General features: G+C 44.1%; 1 protein-coding gene and 1 pseudogene across 2 annotated transcripts in view; one reads left to right on the plus strand and one right to left on the minus strand.

The window, feature by feature from the left end:
- TGFB2 (transforming growth factor beta 2) overlaps positions 1-22,362 on the minus strand; it is a 93,791-nt gene that overhangs the window by 57,789 nt on the left and 13,640 nt on the right. Inside the window, exon 2 of one of the 2 annotated variants that reach the window (XM_043485977.1) lies at positions 18,428-18,511. The exons of the other annotated variant lie outside the window; for it this stretch is intronic. Coding sequence (XP_043341912.1) covers positions 18,428-18,511 — 84 coding nt within the window. The remainder of the gene's footprint in view (positions 1-18,427; positions 18,512-22,362) is intronic. 2 annotated transcript variants of the gene reach the window in all.
- Positions 1,662-1,761, plus strand: LOC122452631 (annotated as a pseudogene).

Here is a 22,362-nt window from a genome sequence, read left to right on the forward strand (position 1 = left end):
TCCATTGTAATCAAAAAATAAGACACATACCCAGTGCACTCAAAACATGTCTGCTACAAAATTCCTTTTTTCATTTTTAAAAAAATGAATCAAGATGTTTTGGTTGAGGGATGGGGCACCCCATGAATTACTTTATACTATTTAAATGAATCTTAAATAAATTTTCCCTTTATCTCATTTCTACAGAACTGTCACACCACCATAAAATTGCCACGCATGATGAACTCTGTGAGGCAGAAACGAAGGGTGGAGGGAAGGCATTCTTGTATTATTTCACAATTTCTGGGAGGCTCCAGAATGTGGTACTCTCTGGTCAGTGTGTGTTTACGCTCTACCTTTTAAGGTGGGGAAATCCAAAGGCAGCAGTTTTTCCTTGAAAATGTGTTTCATGGAAAGTTCTTCAGAAGCTTGTGGTTAATTTTGTTGCAGCTTCTAACTCCTTGAAACCTGACTCATAGAACGTATCACCAAATCTGGCATGTAGCTGTGTTAAAATTCTTCAGCAAAAAACTTCCAGACATCATGGTTAAAGGGATAAACAGTTTATGTAAGGGGTGCCGCTTCTTACTGCCTCTGCAGCCAAGAGGAGCCTTCTTAACAATGAAGGTCTGTGACTCCCTCCCCCATGTCACCTGCTTCGCCATCAAACATAAAAGGGACCTCTGAAGGGTACACAAGCAACCTTATCACTGCATTCCCAAATGTTCCTGTGCTTTACTCAATGTAGATTCATATTTACAATAGATGATACATTTTCTTTAAAGGCACACATGCTCTCTTGCAGCTCTGACCTTCCTAAAAGATCACTTACAAATCCCAGGAGGATTCTAATTAACAAAACAGCAGTGGGCTATCCTGTCTAAATGGGAGTGCATCTGTGCTTCTAGGCTTCCCACTGAACCTCTGTTTAGATCATAAATCCAGCTGCACAGCTCTTCTCTAACATCCCAAGGCGGTATCCACTTTTCCGAGGGTCTGTCACATGGCTTCCTTTCCTCCTGACAGAGAACTGTCTTTCCTTTTGCTTTCTATTCTTCCTTGAAACCTTTCCTAACCATCTAGTGTTTAATTCAAAACCCCAGTTATTTCCAAGAGGACTGTGAAAATAATGTACAGTAGACTTGTGTCATGTGACAACCTCCTAGCCTCCATAGATACTAATTTTCAAAAACTGAGATGAAGGGGGTTTCCCTGGTGGCCCAGTGGCTAAGACACTGCTCCCAGTGCAGGGGGTCCAGGTTCTATCTCTGATCAGGGACTTAGATCCCACATGCCACATCGAAGGCCTGATGCAGCCAAGTAAATCAATAAAAATAAATATTTTTTAATAATTGAGATGAGGTATCAAAAGAGAAAGGGCACATCATAGCTCCATATACCACCAGAACTTGAAAAGGAAAGCCGATTAAAGACCTGCGCTCCTAAGAAAACTAAAGACAGTATTTGATGATGATCTTAGCATTATGTTGGGAGCAGGAGTCAGTGACTTTCATCCTCCTCTTCCTAACCCTGACTCCTTTCCCTAAACACTAGCTGTTTCACCAAAGGCAAGTTACTCCTCTCTCCTCTGCTTCAAGATTTTGTTGAAGGCATCCCTTTCTGCACACATAAGACCTGTGCATTTCATTATATGCAAATAGTATTTCCATTAAGAATGGGGAGTGCTCACTTTGGCAGCACATATACTAAAGTGGGAACAACACAGAGAAGATTTGCATGGTCTCTTTGTGAATGCAAATTCACAAAGCATTCCATATTTGGGGTTGGGGGGAGCATTGAGTTGGGAGTTTGGGATTAGCAGATGCAAACTATTATATGTAGACTGGATAAATAACAAGATCCTACTGTATAGCACAGGGAACTATATTCAATATCCTGTAATAAACTATAATGGAAAAGAATATATATACATATATAACACTGAATCACTTTGCTGTATACCAGAGACTAACACAGCATTGCAAATCAACCATACTTCAATTTTAGAAAAAAAAAAATTAAAAGAAAAAAAGAATGGGGAAAAAAGAAACTAGAAGGAGTTTATATGACAATGCATATAAATAATTTAAAAATAATATCTCTGTGAAATGTCCTACAAAAGAAATACTAGTCCCAGGAAGTTGTACAGAAGAATCTCACTAGACTTTTAGGAAATACATCATTCTAAACCATGCAGACTATCCCAGAGAAAGTACTGGGGAAATATCCCAACTCACTCAGGCAGGCAGTATACACTTGATGCCAAAACCGAATCAGAAAAGGAGATGTAGAGACCAAATCCACTCATGAAACAAAATCCATTCGGCAAAATAGTAGCATAACCAAGGTCTGTCGTATTTATGACCCCCTCCACCACCACCACCACCACACTTTGAAATGATGAAACATCATCCTTTGGATTCAGTTCCTGTGACAAATGTCCAGTTCAGGACACAGCGGCACTGTGAAGGTAGTAAAGAAAAATTCCGAATTTCCACAGAGAAAGAAACCTGTCTACCGACTTCAGTGTGGGAGTGAAACCAAGTGCTTAAGACTAAGTCCCTTTATCAGTCTCGCCAGCGCCGCTGCCGCGGGGCGTCAAGGGCCCTGCTCCAGTGTGGATGGGACTCTTGGAGAGACTTCGTCTACGCTGGGGGCGACTTCTTCCACTGACAACACTCACCAAAGAGCTTCATTTCACACCTTTGCTTTTATAATTTTCCATCTTCAGCTAAAAATACAGCTTTTTGGGTGAGATTCAACCAAAGCATCACCCACCCCACCCCCCCAAAGCCAAGGGAGCAGTAGCGAATAAGGGCTCTTGCAAGGGGCCCCCAGGCAAACTAGCTCTTCTGTTTATATTTCCAGCCTCATTGGAAGACGGCCCTGAGCACTTCGGGTGGGGGCGGGGGGCTGCTGCCAATGCTCTGGCTTCACTTTCAGTCAAACACTCCTACGCCAAAAAAATAGAAAAAAAATACCAGCTATGGTGAGGGTGCTGATGGCAGCCCCCATCCGGGAAGGGCAGAAAGAACTAGAGACCGGTTTCACCATCTCCTTTTGCTGACCTTGGGGATCTTGTCTCTATTTACTCATCTGATGAAGTGATGATGAAAGTAAAATATGGTTCATTACACATGTGCTGCTGTGGCAACTGCTGACCTCTTTGATTTGAAAATCATTCTCGTCTCCTCCAGCCTGTGACTGCCTCACTGTTTGTGTGTGGACACACGTGTGCACCACACACACACACACGCGCACGCACACGCACACACACTCTTAATCACACTGTCTCATTTACTAGCTCTGTTTATTGACACACGGGGTTCAGGATTAGGCTGTCTGAAATGGCCTCCAGCCCCTTCTCCCAACCGAGGGACACCACAGAGAGCGGTGCTTGTCCGGAGTTTTAGGATGGGCTTTTGTTTGTAAGCTCGGCACTGCCAGCTGATGAAGACAGTGCTATTACGCCAGATTTAAGGTCTGGGACTCAGCAGCCCCCGATTCTGCTTTGGCTTTGTCACTTAAAAAAGCTGGCTGTGGGCACCTCTCTTCAGCTTTCTAGGTCTCAGTTTCCTCACCGGTAGGGAGCGAGGAACACCTGCCTGGCAGGGAGGCTGGGAAGGTCAGAGGAAGGGAGACCCAAGAGAGGCTACGGGGAGTGAGTCAGCCCCACTTGGCCACCTTCACCTCCTTTCTCCAAATCAGTTTTACTAAAGTCAAAATAAAGACAGACTTTGGAAGAGCACTAAATATGTGAGCTTGGGCAATCTATTTATGTCTCTAAACCACGTTGAAAGTAAAAGTCGCTCCGTCGTGTCCAACTCTGTGTGACCCCGTGGACTATACAGTCCGTGGAATTCTCCAGGCCAGAATACTGGAGTGGGTAGCCTTTCCCTTCTCCAAGGGATTTTTCCAACCCAAGGATTGAACCCAGATCTCCCACATTGCAGGCGGATTCTCTACCAGCTGAGCCACAAGGGAAGCCCAAGAATACTGGAGTGGGTAGCCTATCCCTTCTCCAGCAGATCTTCCTGATCCAGGAATCGAAGTGGGGTCTCCTGCATTGCAGGCGGATTCTTTACCAACTGAGCTATCAGGGAAGCCCTGAGCTGCATCACCCCCATCTATAAAATGGGGACAAGACAGCATCTATCACCTAGAGACATGAGGATAAAATAGGATTGTGAAAGCAAAAGCACTCTGCCCTATGAGTTTGCTGGGCACCCCAACCACGTAAGGTCTGTTATTTTTTCCTAGATTCCCGGCTGCCAGGAAAAAGGCTTGTTTCTGGCAGATCTGTGCTCACCTCCCCAGCTCCCTGCTCGTTCGGGGATGCCTCTGCACACGGAGCTCCCTTCCCAGCAGCCAGGCCCGCCCCGACTCTGGGCAGCTCTGCTCTTCATCTCCAGATGAAGCAAAAATCTGGTAAATATTACACTTACAAGGTAACAGGTCTGGAATGCTCGGCATCCCAGCGGAGCACAGTTGCTTCTTGGCATTCAGACACATATAGGCTGCAGCCCAGGGCCAACTACATTTGGCTGCTTTGTGTAAATCAAATAAAGATATTAAAAATCCTCCAACTCTATCAACATCTGTACTGTTTGCTAATCAGAGGGGTGAGTTTTAAAAAGTCATCTGGAGAGAACTTGGCATGTTGACTGCTCTTTTCAGTTTCATCCCAAAGGAGTGCTGCGTGGGTGGATATTCGCCACATAGGCTTCTCATATATATAAGTGATTTCTATATTTTGAGCCAGGTGGACTCTGCTTTCAGACCTCACTGCCTTTCCCCAAACAGAGTTTTCTGGAGCAGTTTTCATCCCAGAGTTTGTGCCCTCAACCATGACACAGCATTGCCACTTCTGCATCACATGATCAGCTCAAGGGTCAATTAATGGGAGTGATGATGATAATGGCAGATATGGGGGGGGGTCCTGTTTCTTCCCCTTATTAGCTACGGATCTGGGGAGTGATTTCATCTATCTCTGTGCCTTGGTTTCCTCCCATGTGAAATGGAGAAAATAATAATATCCACCTAGTATTGCCAGGATCAAATGAGTCAGTTATCTCTAAAGTGCTTAGGAAGGTCCCTAGGGTAGAAGCACTACATGGATATAAGTAATAAATGTTATTATTATAAATATTGTTCTTTTTGTTGTTATTGTTTATTTTGGACCAAATACTAATTGTGAATAAAAGAAACTAGATACAGAGTCTTAGCAAAGGGTGACTGGTTGCCCCCATCAGTAAAAGAAGTTAAGTGTAATTAGGCATCTTTAGGTCCACCTTTCTCTCCATTAACTAGCAGCAAGTAGAGATGGTAAAATCAGATTCTAACACAGCTAGTGACTTAAACTTTGGGCTTCACTGATTTGATCAGGACTGAACTTCCCTCAGTTAAGAGTACAGAAACAGGACACCGTTTTCAATCGGCTTCGTCTTACTTTCCGAATAGCCGACCTCAGCACTTTTAAAAAAACCTCCTCCCAAATGGCAACCTTGAGAAAAAATATCAAGGCGGACTTGGAGCATTAGGCGGGAACAAAGGTACACCGCTGTCCTAAGAATAGAGGAAATAGAGCACACTCTTCTCTCGGTCTGCTTTGACAGTTAAAGGTAATGGTGAAGCCTGACATCCCCTGTGGGTAATTCTGGAAGGTCCGGGATTTCCAGGATGACAGCTCAAGGCAGACACCCTTCTGGCTTCACTAGCCTGGGAAGGTGCTGCCCCATGAGGAATGGCCAAGTCCAGACAGCGAGCAGGTGAAGGCTGCCTCCGTCCTTTGCACACCTGTCTCCCACCCTCCCTTCCTCTCCTCCCCTCTGGGCTCCCCATGCATTCACGACCCCTGCGGCTGCCTGAGGTCCCTACTGCGTAAGAACAAGAGGGAAAAAGCAGTACAAGACACATAAGGAATGAAAACAAAGCTGACGGCTAGTGGGGACCTCAAGATTCCCATTACAGAGGATGCAACAGGAAGCCAGAGAGAGGGCAAGATTGTTTACTCGGTAAGGTTTGCTGGGACCTCAGGCCACATCCTCCGGAGACATCTATCCTGTGTCCCTATGACAATGAGGCCACAGACACCCCAGAACAGGACGGGGCTTCCCAGGGGTCAGGATGGGGCATGCGAGACAACACAGGAGCGGGCAGACCAGCCCAAGAGGGGGACTTTCTGTTCTCTGTATTCGAAGAAGGCTGCCTCTCTCGATACAGAGGCTACGACCGGGAGAGGCACTAAACTGAATGAATCACAGTGCTGATTGGGGGGTGGGGCTGGCGGGGAGGGATGTCCTTGTGGTTAACCACATTTTACTGGGCTTTTTATTGATTGCAGTTGTATTGAAATAGACATGACTCAGACATACCGTATCCGAAGCCACGTAAAGCAGTGGATTCTAATGGAATTTCAATGTATGGAAACGTCAAGAACTGTACTCTGAGATGTGAAAAGCTTTGCTATCAACACAGATATCATTTGCTTCTGTCCTTTAACAGCTGAAGGAGACACCGACTTTCCTATTTCCCTTTCAATACGGAGGTTGTGGCTATTCACCGCTCAGGTACACGTAGCAATCTGCATACAATACAGAGCAAATTTTTTTTTTAAAGTTGTTTTAATGCCTCAATCATTTTATCTTTGTGTTACCATTGGTACCATTGGCCTTGGCTTGTAGATACCATTCAGCAACTTTTGAATGGTTCTGCTGCTTTGTGTAGGGTGGTGGGTATATCAACTTGTTTTCACAAATAGGGTATAAGCTACTTGGGGGCAGGTATAAGAGAAGAATAACAATAAAAATAATAAGAAGAACATTGACAAAAGCAACATCACACGTTTTGAGGCACATACTCTCTGTCATGTACCCACCATGATTATCGCATTTTGGTGTGAGCTAAGAAACTGAGACTTAAAGAAGGAGCGTGCCCAATCATTATTCTATAAAAATAAATCTGATGTCTCCACTCATACCTGTGTCTTGTGATCACCGTGCCTTTCCCTGGGCTAGCTATGCTGCCTCCTCTGGTGGGGGAGAGGGGTTCTCCCCTACTCTCCCCATTTTTATCCACCTCTGTGATTCAGGCAGCAAGCCCTGGAGGCAGTACATGCTCAGTGAATGTTTACTGAATTAAATTGAATCAAACAATATTTTCCACATTACTGTTTTCAGGGACAGTCCAGGAAGAGATTACAGTAAAATAACACACACAAAAATGTTGTTTAAACTGAAAACAAAAGTATGATCAGGAGCCTATGTGGTGTATTTTCTAATATTTTGTTCATTTCATAGCAGCCTAATTTGGCAAACAAAAGTGAACTGGAATATATCTCAAAGGTCAATATGTATATAAGTGTGCATGTATATCATGTATAATATTGTCCATATATAATGAAAACCTGCAAAATGCTTAAAAATAAAGTGAAATAACAAGGGAGAGAGATGTACCACTTAGTTGCAGAAATAGTTACTAACAAAGAGAGTTCTTTTAGGCAGGTTGTGAGAATTTTGAGTCCTTCTGATACAACAGAGAGTATCATTCTACCTTATTTACCTCTACCAATGTTTAAGTGATATCTCCAATATTACTTTTGTCTAACAGAAATTGGTACTATCAATTTTCTCCTAGGCTTAAAAAATATCTATCACTTGCTTTGCTCAATGTATGACTTGATATTAAAAATATGGGCTGGAATTTCTGGTTTTCTTAGAGTTCTCAGAATACAAAAAGCAGGAAAAGTTAAGTCTTTACTGATCACCTTGAATGAATGAATGAATAAAAAATATATTCACTCCCTACCACATGCGAGGCATTTTTATGTGTTAATCTCTCTCTTTTTAAGTACCATTAAGAGTATTTTAAAAAATTAATTCTCATTTTAAAGAAGATAAAAATGAGGTTCAGAGAGGGTAAGTGACTTGCCTAATATTTCACAGTCAGGATTTTTACCCAGGATTCTCCTTTATGCAAAATCTATGTTTTCTTTCTATTATATCACAGACTGTGTCACACTTGAGAGTCATCTTTGGCTCCTGTGTGAGTCACTTTCTTGGCTTATCAACATTAGGCTGGGATTAAAAAACCAAAGGTTGACATCCTCATAGAGTTGAAAGGAAGGGACCACCGTCTGTTATAACAAAGCAAAAGAAACAGAGAGGCCCATTATATGAACTCGTCTGTCTAGACAGATGACTAAATAGGGGTCCCTCCAGGGTTAGACTTGAATTTCCTCTGTTCAGCCTGTTGGATAGTTAGCAATAAAAAAAAAAAAAATTGCTCAAAGGCTGTGGTACTAATCCAAGCCCTCCTACACTACCCAGAGAGTAGTTTAAAAGTCATTTCTATGCAGCCTGCATGTGTTAAAGTTTCAAGCAGAAATTAGATTGAGAGGCGAAGAGCCCTAAAAATACTTGTGCTGTCTGGCTGAGGACCCAACTGCCCCTTTATAACTCCAGGGACAGCAGTTTGAACCCACAGCGGGAGCGGGGGCTAATCTAGGTGTTCCCGTGGGACCATCCACGACAAGAATGCATCAACGCTGGGCTTGGCTTTCCCATGGGCTGGCAAGTAACTTGCCTCTTTCTCTCTCCACTCCTAGGGACTCTGAATTTTACCAACTTATAACATGAAAAATGCTGCTGAGACTGAAGAAAAAGGCAGTGTCCTTTCATCCAGGCTGAGAGATACAAACAGAGGTCAGTGATAATAAGACTGTTTTAACCCTATTAATATTGCTGTGCGTAGTGTACAAAAAGTTACCCCAGGAAGGAATTAGGGGTTGGCTAACTGACCAAGTGGCCCTGTGGAGAAACTGGGAGCAGACCAGTGGACTAAGACCTCGCTCATTTCCCAAGAAATCCTTAGCAATATGCTATTTCTATTATGGTCCATATTTGCAAAGTTCATTCACTCCCTCACTTAACAAATATTTACTGGATGCCTTAATCTGCAACATTCTTTCACATGTATGGGTATACATAGGGTGGCCAAGAGCTGGAGATGGAATTTCCAGGGCCTTGGTCTGGTACCATTCTGAACTTTTAAAGGGCATTGAAGGATTAATGGAGTAGTTTAAGAACTCAGATTTACTAGCCTGAAAAAAAAAAAAAAAAAAAAGTTGTTCTTATATAGGGAGGAAAACAATGAAAAACGCCAGCATTTTACCTTGCACACTTCAGTAATTACCCAGTGTGGACAAGAGAATCACTTAAGGATACCATACAGTGTACAAGTTTGGATAAGAAGCAACCATTGTCGTTCCTCAAACGGGGAATACAGGAGGTAAAGACGAGCTAAACTCAGAAGCCACTGCCTAATTCCAACATTTTCATTTAAGTCATTGGGTTCTGCTGCTCACTCTGAATTTCCATAGGTTTGGGGGAGACAAATATTGGCTTCAAAAGAAAATAAGAAAGCCATCCAAATATATCTTTTTTTTCTTCCTTCTTCAGAAAAGAATGATCTCCCTTAAATACAGTAACATATTATTTTCACTCAGTGAATTCTCCTTTCTTGACATTGCATCCCTTCACCCCAAATATTCTTGTTCATATTTAAGTTTATCGTCTTAGGGGAGTGACTGAGTTCGATGAGCTTTGGAGCCAGAAAGACCAAGTTCAAGTTCTGGCTCTGCCACTTGTTATCTACGTGACTGTGGGGAAATTACATGATGTCTGTAAGCCTCGGTTTCCTCATCTATGAAACTGAAAATAACAGTAGTGTTTATCCTATGATGTGCTGGGCTGTGCTAAGTCATTCAGTTATGTCTGACTCTTTGTGACCCCATGGACTGTAGCCCACCAGGCTCCTCTGTTCATGGGGATTCTCCAGGCAAGAATACTGGAGTGGGTTGTCATGCCCTCCTCCAGGGATCTTCCCAAGTCAGGGATCGAACCCAGGTTTCCCACATTGCAGGCAGATTTTTTACCATCTGAGCCACCAGGGAAGCCCAAGAATACTGGAATGGGTAGCCTATCTCTTCTCCAGGGGAACTTCTTGACCCAGGAATCCAACTGGGGTCTCCTGCATTACAGGTGGATTCTTTACAAGATGCGCTAACAGGGAAGCCCTGTTTATCCTATAGGGCTAATATAAAGATTAGCACAGTGCCTATATAAGTATGCAATAACTAACAATGATCAATATCATTACTATTCATTTTCTTATTACTAAAGCCAGGATCCAGCCTCTTCATTTATCAACAGCCCACCTAGATCTTTGCCTTTTTCCATGCAGAAATTCGTGCAGAAACTCATAACAGGACATGGATAGCTAGACAAAAATCACAGTAGCAAATGTTACATAAACTCCCAAAACAGAGGTTCTCAAATCTGGCTGCACGTCAGAATGCCCTGGGAAGCTGTTTAAAACTAAAGGTGCCAGCTCCCACCCCAGACCAACCAAATCAGAATGTCTGGAGGTGGACCCCCAGTCTGAGTTTATGATTTTTATATTATACACAGTGAAGTTGAGTATCTCAGTAGCAGAGCACCCAAGTAGAGACCACAGCCCTGAGGGTCAGCACTTGCAGGAGAGGATCTGAGTGCTCTGCTATCTGAAGTCCAAGTTTTTGTCATAGTACCAGCATACCTGTGGGTGAGCTGGTCCTGACGCTTCCCCTATTCAGTTTCTGAAAACCAGTCAGCTCTCTCCCTAACAATAACACTCGAGTAAACCATCCCTGAAGCCACAGTGGCCGCGGTACCACAGGGAGCTGCCCTCCTGCTCTCCTGAAAACACACAATGGACGAGGTAAATAGCAGCCTTGAGAAAACAAGCAACTCAGAGCAGAAAAACAAAGAAGCAACCCCTGCCGTGGACGTGAACACAAACGAATCAGCTCCACTTCAGAGCAAAGATACAGTCCAACTGAAGATTAGAAAAATATGGTCTGAACGTTTAGATTTCACAAGGATCCAAAACCAATTTAGAGTCCAGTCGGTGGACAAAGTTCACATTCAGCAAAACAGCTCCAGCAGTTGCATCATCCACACAACAGGGCGATTCAGAAATACAGATGTCCAGCCATGTGCAAAACAATGCTTTCATTTTTTTCTGCTTTTTCCCACTGCTGACCCCAAAAGCAGGATGGAGATGCTCAGCATCTGCTGCTACTAAGAATAGGCTGCCGAGATGGTGGGGAACTTGCAAGTAGGGAGTTACCCAGCATGCTCAGGGGCATTCAGAGCGGATGGCTGCTGCCCCTGGGTTGAGAGGGGCACAGGAGATGCCCCGTGCCAGGCGGGGTCATTCTGCAGTGTTCTCACTGGACACAGCAGGAAGGAGCCTGACCTCATCGGTCACTGTCAGGAGACTAAGGCTCAGGTAACATAGAATTTGAGGGAGTCACATGGTACTACTCAATGTTTAACTCATTCAATTAGCGTGGAACTCATACAAAAGAGATAAGAAATAGGAGAGTCATGGTACCTCTAGCTACAGCTAAGCATCTTCAGACTTACAGTCTTATAGACACTTAACCTGGATTATGAAGAACACTTACCAGATACTACTGGGCATGTCAGGAACATATTGGCAACCTGAGACCCTAAGGCGAAGAGATGTGAGTACATGTTTTGGAGGTAAGCCTGAGTTTCCCTGACACACATAAATTTCACATAACATATCAGGACTTGCTTCCTAAACCTAGTTCTACCAACTGTGCCTCTGACACCAAACAAACTTGTTTTGGTTGGAGGAATAAGTTGTATATAAAAATGAAGGGAACTTCCCTGGCGGTCCAGTGGTTAAGACTGCCTTCCAATGCAGGGATGTGGGTTCCATCCGTGGTCAGGGAGTTAAGATCCCACATGTCCCATAGCCAAAAAACCAAAACATAAAGCAGAAGCAATATTGTAACAAACTGACTTTGTAAAGTCAACAAAGACTTTAAAAATAATAATAAAATAAAAGTGGAGCAGAAGGAAATTGATGTCTGTCTTACAAAGCCAACTGACTAAGTATTCAGCAAATACCCGTTATAAAGCTCCTTATAATCCCATGGAGAAAGCAAAAGTGTGGATCCATCCATGCCGTACCATCAACATGCAAAGTTTTTAACATGGGTGAAATCCTTCTCTTTTCCCCAACTCCTCCACTTACACTGTGGTAGACTATACCATTTGGTCAAAATCCTCTTTTCTAGACCCACCACCAAACAGATCTTTTTCTTGCACCCCTTCTGGCCCTACTGAGGTCATGCTTGGCCACTGAAATGTAGTTGTGGATAACTGTACATCTCCTGCGGTCCAGCCAGGAGGTCAGCATGCCCAGGTTAGATGCTGCTCCCTCAGCCTGGATCCCACAATGAAAGATGTCATGGAACAGAGCTACTGCCAACCCACAAATCCATAGCATATAAGTGAGGGATCAACCTTTGTGATGTGCCCTTAAGAAGAAGGGGAAAGAAGCTCTAATGACTCTGAACTTGTATAATGGATTTTATACACCCAGGGTCCATTATGTCTTCTGAATAACAAATACCTGATATAATGATCTTGCCCCGTTCTCCAGCTTTACTATTTCATAGTGGGTCTCCTGTAGGTATACATTCAATTTTTCAAAGACTACATTAAGTGCTTCTGATGTTTCATGATTCATCAAGACAGGAGTCATACAAGCTCAAAGAGGGAGAAAACATGAAAGGGCAAATCTTCCCTTTCATGAAAACTGAAAACTTCATAGTGCTACTGATTGACTGCCAAACTATCCTCCCAAAGGTCATCTTTTCAAGCAGCAAATACCAGCTCCCCCTGAGAAGGCATCCTTGACCTCTCTAGAGCAAGTCCATCAATTCTTCTGACCTCTCAGACCCTTACTTATAATCAACCACATGGTGTCAGCTTCTCAGTTTGGTTGGGCTGGTTTGGTCTGCCTGAGCTCCTCACTAAGGCGAAGGCTCCTGAAGTCAGGATCTGTGTTCTATTACTCATCCATCGGCAGAGCTCACACAGCACCTGAATGCAGTAGACTCGATTGACGTGTATTATACAGATGGATGAAGGAATCGAACCAACATCCCAGTGTACAGTCTTGCTGCTCAAAACTTAAAAATTGGAACACAAACTCTGGTCCAACAGAAATGCTTTTTGACTGATAAAAGACATAGTTTTACACATTCCCTGGCTTATGACCTCATTCCAAAGTTTAGGCAAACGTACAAGGCACAGCTGGACAGATCCAAAGAGCCTTCCAAGTCTGACTTTCCACTTCCTACAGGAAGAGACAGCTTGTCATTCTCAGAGGCCAGCTGTGGTCACCTATGAGTGTAGTGTCTTGTGTTCCTGGTCATGAATCGAGGGTGGCCAAGACTAAGCAGTCCAGTAAGTAGAGCCTCCAGCAGCGGCCATTCCACACTTGTCAGCACAAGATTGGAGACCCAAGAGGTTATTTTCATACACAGAAGGTGCAAAGGTAGCTTCTTTCCAGAAAGGAAGGGGGTGGGTTGCCAGTAATTCAGGAGTGTCCATTTAAAACAAACAAACAAAACATATTCTACATACAGAACCCATTTGTGACCTGCCTATCAAATTATCTGTTAAAGAATGAACTCAGCACAAGGGAGGTCTTGTTGAAGTTCCTAGTTGTTGGAACTTCCTTGTGCTGAGTGCCTTCCCAGTGCATTGCCAAGACCAGCTCACTGGGCTTCCTGCACCCGCCTTGGTCACTGTCCTCAATTTTGCCACAGAACCCCTTGGCTAAAACCACCCTTCTCCCCACTTGATTCAGAGGAAAAACCACAGACTTGGCAATGGCCTCCAAGTCCCCACCTGACCCATCTGTCATTATCTCTCTAATCTCATCTCCTAGGATATTTCTGATCAAATTGCAACTCACCTCCCCACTGCCCCCTCCCCAACGTTGCTCTGATTTTCTGCCCTATCCCATTGACCACATTCTACCATTCTCATCTCATCTTTTTAATTAATTGTCTATCTTCTTTCTCCAAAATGTGAAGTTCCCCAAGGGCAAAGTTTTCTGTTTTATTCACTGATGGCATCGCTAGTGCCTAGATGGATGCCTAGTACATTGAGACAATGAACACTGGAGTGAATGACTGTATCGTAAGAATGTCTCGTATTCACCTTCGTCTTCCTGTGATCTCTGCATGCATTAGACATCTATCTTACAACTAGATCTATATTTGTAGTGCATGTAGAGACCTTTTTAGTGGAAGGCTGGCTGGGAAGTAGAATGAATACGACTAGTCATTCTTTTCCTGCTTCAATAGAAAAATGCTTATTCCCATTGTTTAAATCTGCAAAGTGATGAGTGTTCTTATAATATTAAGACTTTATAAACTTCCTGTTTTCCAGTGGTTATTAAGCCTGACCAGTATAATCCTAGGGCAGCTATAAAGTAACCACTGTAGTTAGTGCCTCTTCCTCTGGTGTTAGTTCACTGTTATATTTACTCTTCACCACATAGCAAACAACCTAGCTCTCAAACGGGTAGAAATAACAGAGAAATCACTTGGGGCACAAAGACAATTTCTGGGCATGTTTATTTTAAAAAATGCTTTTTTTTTGGTTTGTTTAGTGATACACGGCACATAGAAGAACTGGCTATTTCTCTATCTTGATCGTCAAAAACACTACAGTAGTTATAGAATAGCCATACTGTGTGGTTGGATTCAAAATACTGGATGGTTCTAAAACAACATCAAAACAACAGCAGATCTAGGTTGCACAAAGAAAATACCAAGTCATTTATTATTAACTTTTTCTGTTTAATATCTGGGTCAGATTTTCACCTGCTCGAATACCTCTGGTTGGAAAAAAAAAAGACCAAAACACTATTTGGAAGGAGAAAACTTCAGTTACTTGGAACTGAGTTGGGCTGAGTGAGTAGAGTTTACATTCCATTGTTGGCGAGATCCTTACCCCATGGAATGTCTCAGAACAGATTTCAGGCCATGAAGAGGTCAACAGTGCTTTGACCAAACACTACCTCAGCGAATTAAACATTATACATTGGCTACGGCATTGTAAATTGTACATCACTTGCACATTATACATTTATTGTGAAACTGCGCTGCCCAATCCAGCCTCACAGGGAGGCATTCACTCACGTGCATAACCTCCCAAGGAGGCACCCACCCGCCGCCACGTGCTCATCTGCCTGCACATTCACAGCCCCTCTGTGGTGGGTGGTAAGCAGGGGTGATGTGTGATCAGCGTGATTAACCACGGCACCTAACTCAATCGTTGTATGCATTTGGGGACATGGAGAGCACAGGGTGAAAACGTGGTCACGCTATGGATTCGGGGTCTCACACTTGCGGGACCAGCTGATCAAACAGAGGCCCTGCTAGATCTGAATCCTTCAGGCTGAAGGACTTGGAGTAAACAGACCGGCAGAATAGGAGCCTCCACCGCCTCAGCCTAGTGGGGACAGGCGCACCTGCACTGCCTTTTAAAGGTACAGACTCCTCGGTTCCACCCGCCCCAGAGACTCTGACTCAAGACAGGTCCGGGAATCTGCTTTGATGACCCTTCGGAACGTACAAAAAAAAATGCAGGCCACGCTCTGAGAAACCCACCTTTAAATCTGAACCATGCTAACGAAAGGCATCACGCTCAGCAAATACTTAAAGAACAAAGCTGGATTTGCCTTCATGACTCTTAACCCATTCCTTCCTGAAGAGACCCTCCAGACTGCTTATCTCCTGGACTCATCTATCTTAGAAGAAAAACCTTCAGGCAGGCTAAGCTCATCTCAACCTACGTTTTGGAGGAGAGTGAACTTAAAGGGGGGAAAAAATGATGCAGCAGCCACATAGGCTGTGAGGAGCAAGGACAATGTCTTCCTCCAGGGGATCTGATGTAAAACTGAGGAGGCATCAGCGCTGCCAGTCCAAGCATGGGTGTCAGGACACTTGTGGTAACTACACCCAGGTTAGAGAGGGAGGGAGGAAAGCCAGAGGTACCACGGGCGTCCCCACCACCCCCCGCCCCGACTCCCTGCAGCCACTCCCAACATCTCCTTGGAATGGAGAGGCGGTTCACACAAGGTGACAGGGATGACCCTCGAGCCGCTTGGCACCAGCCAACCTCCACTTAATGAGTGTTCAGAATCACAGTCAGCATGGAGAAATTCACCCTGACCCTGGACGCCTGCCCCCTGGCATCGGCTCACTTACATTTTTACTCAATTACTATTTCTAAGAACAGAGACCAAAAAAAAAAAAAAAATTGCAGAGCCCCACTGCTCAGCAGTCTTGCATGAAAGGTCTGGAAGGGTCTGCAGGCTTGACTCCCAAGCGGGAAGCTGGGTGGGGCAGGAGGGCCTCCCACTGAACAGGGATCTCTTTCCCCGGCCACACCCTCTGAGACACTCCTGATTTTCCCAGACTCAGGAGGGGCAGGGTGGGTTTCCAATGTTTTTCCACCAAAGAAAGGGGGAAGCTTGCAGCCATTAAATGACCGAAAATAACCCCAAGTGAGAAGGCGTGTCCGAGGCCAAGTGGAAGGGTAGACCTCTCCACTTGTTGACTATGAGGAAAAGATGAAAAGGAAATGAATCCAAAGTGGTAGGTAAGAAAATTATAAAATAATAATGGGATAGGATTCCCAAGGGAAACAAAAGGAAGGCAAAAAAAAAAAAAAAAAGAAGTTTGGGGTCTCTGTGGGGTGGTGGAGGGCACATGGGCCAGACCTGAATTCGAATTTGCTTCTCCTCCCTTTGGTAGTTTGATGACTGAGGACAAGGTATTCACCTCTCCAAGCCAGAGTTCCCTGAAAAATGGGGATTTCATCCCACCCTCGCCACCCAACCAACGTGGGGAGGATAAGGCTGACATGCCTTCAGTACCAGGGACGTGGGGGCGGGGTGGGGCGACTGGAATTCAACACATGTTTTCCTTCTCTCATCCCTTTCCCTCGTCTTTTCCAACAAGCTGACGAAACAAACAAACAAACAAACAAAAATCAGACAATTAACTCCTTGGTTTAGACAGTACAATAAAATACAAATTTAGAGATGAAAAACCAAACACAATCTGCCTTACAAATGGGAACTTAAGCGTGTTTGAAGTCATTCACTCTTTTTATTCACATGGCAGCTTCTAGCCATTCTGAGGCCTTCTGTATGCAAATAAATATACATTCTCAATGGAATCAGTTTTGTTTTTGAGGAAAGCCCAGCTTAGGTCACCGTAAATAAACTATTTCATTTCTTGACTCCTTGATTCCTAAGGAGCAAACTTAGTAGCTTAGTTGGTAAAGAATCTGCCTGCAGTACAGGAGACCCAGATCTTCCCCTGGGTTGGGAAGATCCTCTGGAGAAGGAAATGGCAATCCACTCCAGTATTCTTGCCTGGAAAATCCCATGGACAGAGGAGCCTGATGGGCTGCAGTTCATGGGGTCACAAAGAGTCGGGCATGACGGAGTGACTAACACTTTCAAGGTTAGGCGTGGTAAAGTGCACATCAGGATAACCCAGGGAGTGCAGACATCTATTGGGGAAACAAAAACATTTCTCCTGTCCTTATTTGGGATCTCCACTTGAATTTAGAATCCATATAATTCATGCTTCCTCAGGGCCTCAAAAGTGTAGAGGGAACCAATGCCAGGACAGGAAGTCCACTTCCTACCTTCCTGAGCATGGATCAGGGTACCACCTGGGCCAGAGTGTTTGAGTGTCACGATCACCTAAGACCTGTTCTTTGCTCTGGTCTCATGGCTCAGCAGACGATAAAAGCTGGCTGATTTATTAATGTTCCAAATCAGAAAGGGGTGAGCCCTTCGGCTTTGGTGACCTCCCCCCCACCCCAGCCTATCACACGGGGTTAGGCTCTGAGGGGCCTGCACTTGCCCTGAGGATCAGGGCGCAGTGGCAAGCTCTCAGGTTCAGCTAACTGAAGCCTTGACCGTGATCAGCCCCTTCTCTCATGCAACCCATTAATGACCGTATGAAGGCCACAAACAATGATCAGCGTACATTTCCCACTATCCTCCCTCTAGAACTTCAAAGGAGAGAAAAGTCTCCTTCTTCCCTTCCAGTTCAGTACCAGAAACATTCATTGAGCCATTACTGTGTGTCAGAAATAAGAACACAGGCTCAAATAAGAGAACAAAATAAAGAACCCTTGACATTCTGGCCATACAATCCCCCCCACAGAGTATCCTCCCAGGGAGTCAAGAGATCAATCTATCAAATCACTTGGGAAGCCCTGGATCACATATCTCATAGACCCACAATCCATCCTTCCCCATATTACAATCAAGTCATCAGAGTACTTCAAAGTATTCATGAATATTTTTCGGATAGACACTCTGACTACAAGATTGGGGGCATCTGTGTGACCGTCCAGCTACGAGGCTGCACTTCAGAATTCTCTTTTGCCTCTGACAAGTCCCCCCCACCCAGGAGACAAACACTACAGATGGACCGGCTATCACTACGTCAAATGAGGTATATAAAGCAGACGAGTGTACTCACCAAGGTACCCACAGAAAACCTGGGACTGTCTGGAGCACAAGCTGCCCACTGAGCCAGAGGGTGTTGTAACAACTGGGCAGACAGCTAGGAGTTTTAAAAAGCACAGTCATTAGCTATTTTACTGAGGAGATGCCTATACAGAGCTATACAAAGATTCAATGCAGAAGAGGGACTAAATGCATGTATTTATCATTCCCCCAGAAGCAGAAGGGCCCCGCTGCTCAGGGCCAGGGGACCACAGGGTAAGCAAGTCTGGGGGATTGTGAATTCTCACCCCAGGCCTTTTGGCATGCCTTAACCAGCAATCAGGCTCCTGAATATAGCGTTCCCCTTAACACATTCTAGTGTTAAAATAACAGTGTACAATTTATATACTGAAACAGTCACATAAATACCTTGACTTATATTTAAGATGAATAGGAAAGGCCCTGACCTTTTGAACAAAAGACAGCCTCCCTCTTAAGAGTAAAACTCTGATTTTCATTTGGTTGGCCTCGATGTCAGTTTTCTTAAAACCACCTGTTACCATTTCTAATTCACACATGAAAACTCCTACATCAGGGATCAAAAATTCAAGTATATACTGGTTTAGGGCTACTTAGTGACAATTTAAAAATCTAGACCTCCTTGGAATGGATTACATGCATCTTCCATGATACTTTTTGACATCCTGAAATTCTGAACTCTGCTTTCTTTAAAGACCTTGTATGCGTACTAAATGTCAGATTTTTGCATGAGATGATGCAGACGGACACCCCTGCTCTGTCAACAGTCTCCTGGAATCTTTGAACAAATGCCTCGATGCACCTAAGCCACTGTTGCTATAAAATGAAACTGACATCATGCTATTCCTGAGGGTTTGTGAAAGATTAAAATGAGATATTTAAAAGAAACTGACAAATAAAAAGTGCTCTGGGATATCATAATATCAGTTATCTAATATATTTGATAGGTGAATTCCCGATGGCCTTCCAGATCTGAATGAACAGACTTCCATCCCAGCTCCTTATATCAATTTAAAGCCGTCCATGCACCTTCCATTCACCTAGGGCATGTCTTCTAAAAGTAGCATGACCACTATTCATAACTGACTTGAAGATTTCTTTGGACAAAACATACAGATCTTGAGGACTTCCCCCTACCCCCCCCCCCTTTTTTTTTTGGCCAGATTTTTATGTTTCTCTCTCAATTCTAAAGCAGATAAAGAAAATTTTTTTCCATGCCCTATAACTTACCACCTCCAACATTCAGCCCCCTAACAAGATCCCAGGGACACATTTTCACACTTGTGGGGATTACACCTGCCAGTCAAAACCCTCTTTAATTGAGATGCGGGAGGTGCCCGGCCTGAACGGCCCAGAAGATGAAGGCCCAAAACCCAGGCCTCGGAAACACATTGCTCTCACGTCGCCACCATACGCTGCTACCAGCTGACATCTGCTCACACATGTTCTCACCCACAAGCAACCACGGTGTTTATTTTCAGAACCCTCTCTACAGCCTCCCCAAGAGAAAATTCCCTCCCATCACCCATCAGCAAAGATAGGAAGCTACAGACAGGGTAGAAACTATGTCACAACATCAGCAAGGCACACAATATCTTCTCATTCAGATCTGACCTCTAAAAAGAGATGCTGAAAGCTCTCTGCGATAAAAATCTCAAGGAACAGAACCAGAGACAGGCAGGGCATGCAGAGTGTGGCTGGGTCAGCAGCACATTCTCTTCACACGAGGGCCCTGTGCATTTCTGGGGGGATTTCACTCCTTTTCCTGGGAAATAGCACCTTCTTCAGGCCAGTGGCTGTGTGGTGCTGCAGAGGGATACTGATTCTGTTAATGGAATCCAGATCCCTGAACTCACCCCTGATCACCCGGGTCAAAGGAAGTCTATGAGAGAACAGGCAAGCTAACTGTCGTCATCTGTCATGTCCAACAAGCAGTCCTCAAGTATGCACCTTTGGTTTACTCTCGCTCTGCTATCAAGTACAGCATTAAAATCCTTTCTTTCCTCCCTCCCCTTTTTGTTTTGTGTTGTTTATTTTGTTTTGTTTTTAAGCACGGCCAAAGAACAGGGTGAGCTTCACTAGTGGCTCAGTTTTTAAAGAATCTGCCTGTGATGCAAGAGTCATGGGTTTGATCCCTAAGTTGGGAAGATCCCCCTGGAAAAGGAAATGGCAACTCACTCCAGTATTCTTGCCTGAAAAAATCCCATGGACAGAGGAGCCTGGCAGTCTACAGACTATTGGGTTGCAAAGAGTCGGACAGGACTGAGCGACTAAACCACCACCATAAAGAACAGGGTGCTCTGGTGCTGATCCAGGGCCTCAGAAGTTAAGACCATGAATTGGATGGAGATATAAGTGATGCAAATAAGGGTGATTTACGCCAAAGAAAGTAACTGTTAGTTTTTGTTTTTTTTAATCAATTTTCAAGATCTATGTGTTTGAAGTCACACTATAATACAGGTAAACTTTTTCTATTAATAAGGTTTGGGGTCCATGTGAAATGCTTTTTAAAATGTGAAACCCTAGGGAAAATCTGAGACATGAATAGTCTTAAAGATACAATCATTTTAAGAAGTCCCTGGATACATTCACTCATGGATAATGGGGGAGCATGGCTCAGGTAAGTCAGAAAATAGAAACAGTCCTGGAATTAAAATTTTGTGTAATTTATAAAATAACTAAAAGACAATGAAACTAACTATAAAAGCGCTAGGAGTCCTTTTTGCCTGTGATGACACAACTAAGAAATAAAGCAATCAAACCCAAACACACAGGGTTTCCAAAGTGTGCTTCTGAGCTACCTACTTGAAGATCACCTGGCCATCTCGTCAAGAGGCAGTTACCTGGAGCTCACCTTGAAATTAAAGAATAATCATCTTGGTAACTCCATGGTGGTCCAGTGATTAGGACAATGAGAGCTCACGACTGAGGACCCCGGTTAGATCCCTGGTGGGGAACTAAAATCCCTCAAACCATGAGACATGGCCAAGAAAAAAAAGCAAAAATTAAAACTATTGAATAATAATTTGGATGGAGGGTAGAAGACAAAGTTCCGGGAATCCACACCTAGCACTCCAGGCGATCCCTTTGCTTGGTAGAATTCAAGAAACACTAGTATAGACTTTGTGACCTAGAGGTTAGAAAGGCCTTTTACAAAATGTTCATTTGTCCTCAAAACAACCCAATCAGGTGGATCACAGAGAAACGATCCTCTCATAAGTGTTGTCTGTTCTGGGTAATTAGTCTTTTTATGTAGCGTGAAAGTGTCTCTTAGCCAGAGAGAAAGACATTCTTGCTGCAATGACATCTCAAGCAGAATTAAATATCACTAAAAATGGGCTTCCCAGGTGGTGCTAGTGATTAAGAACCTGCCTGCCAATGCAGGAGATGCAAGAGACTCAGGTTCCATTCCTGGGTCAGGAAGATCCCCTAGAGGAGCGCATGGCAACCCACCCCAGTATTCTTGCCTGGAGAATCCCATGGGCAGAGGAGCCTGGCGGGCTCCATAGGGTCACAAAGAGTCACATCTGAGTGACTTAGCAGGAGCAGCAAAAATGCTGCAGTAAACTCCACATCAAATTAGTCCCTGCCTCAACCCCTCCCCAGCCTCCACACAAACGTTCTCTACACAGATATCTCTCATGATGACAACAGTTCCAGAAGTGGGCACCATTATCTCTCCCAGCACGAGATGACAGGGAGTTTCTAATCCTCTCAGAGGATTCCCAGCAAAGGTTTCTTACAAACTGCTGATCCCCAACATCTAATGACTCAGGGTCAGTTCGGCTCAAGACTCTCTTTCTAGAATCCGGGTACAACTGCCAAAGAATTAATGAAACTAGACCTGACCCTATACACAGTTTCATGGTTGATGGTGATGCTTTCTGACAGCAGAATTCCTCCGAAATATATCTTGCTCCAAGACAAACC

This window comes from Cervus canadensis, chromosome 13 (genome assembly GCF_019320065.1).
Source record: "Cervus canadensis isolate Bull #8, Minnesota chromosome 13, ASM1932006v1, whole genome shotgun sequence".
Classification (NCBI taxonomy): domain Eukaryota; kingdom Metazoa; phylum Chordata; class Mammalia; order Artiodactyla; family Cervidae; genus Cervus; species Cervus canadensis.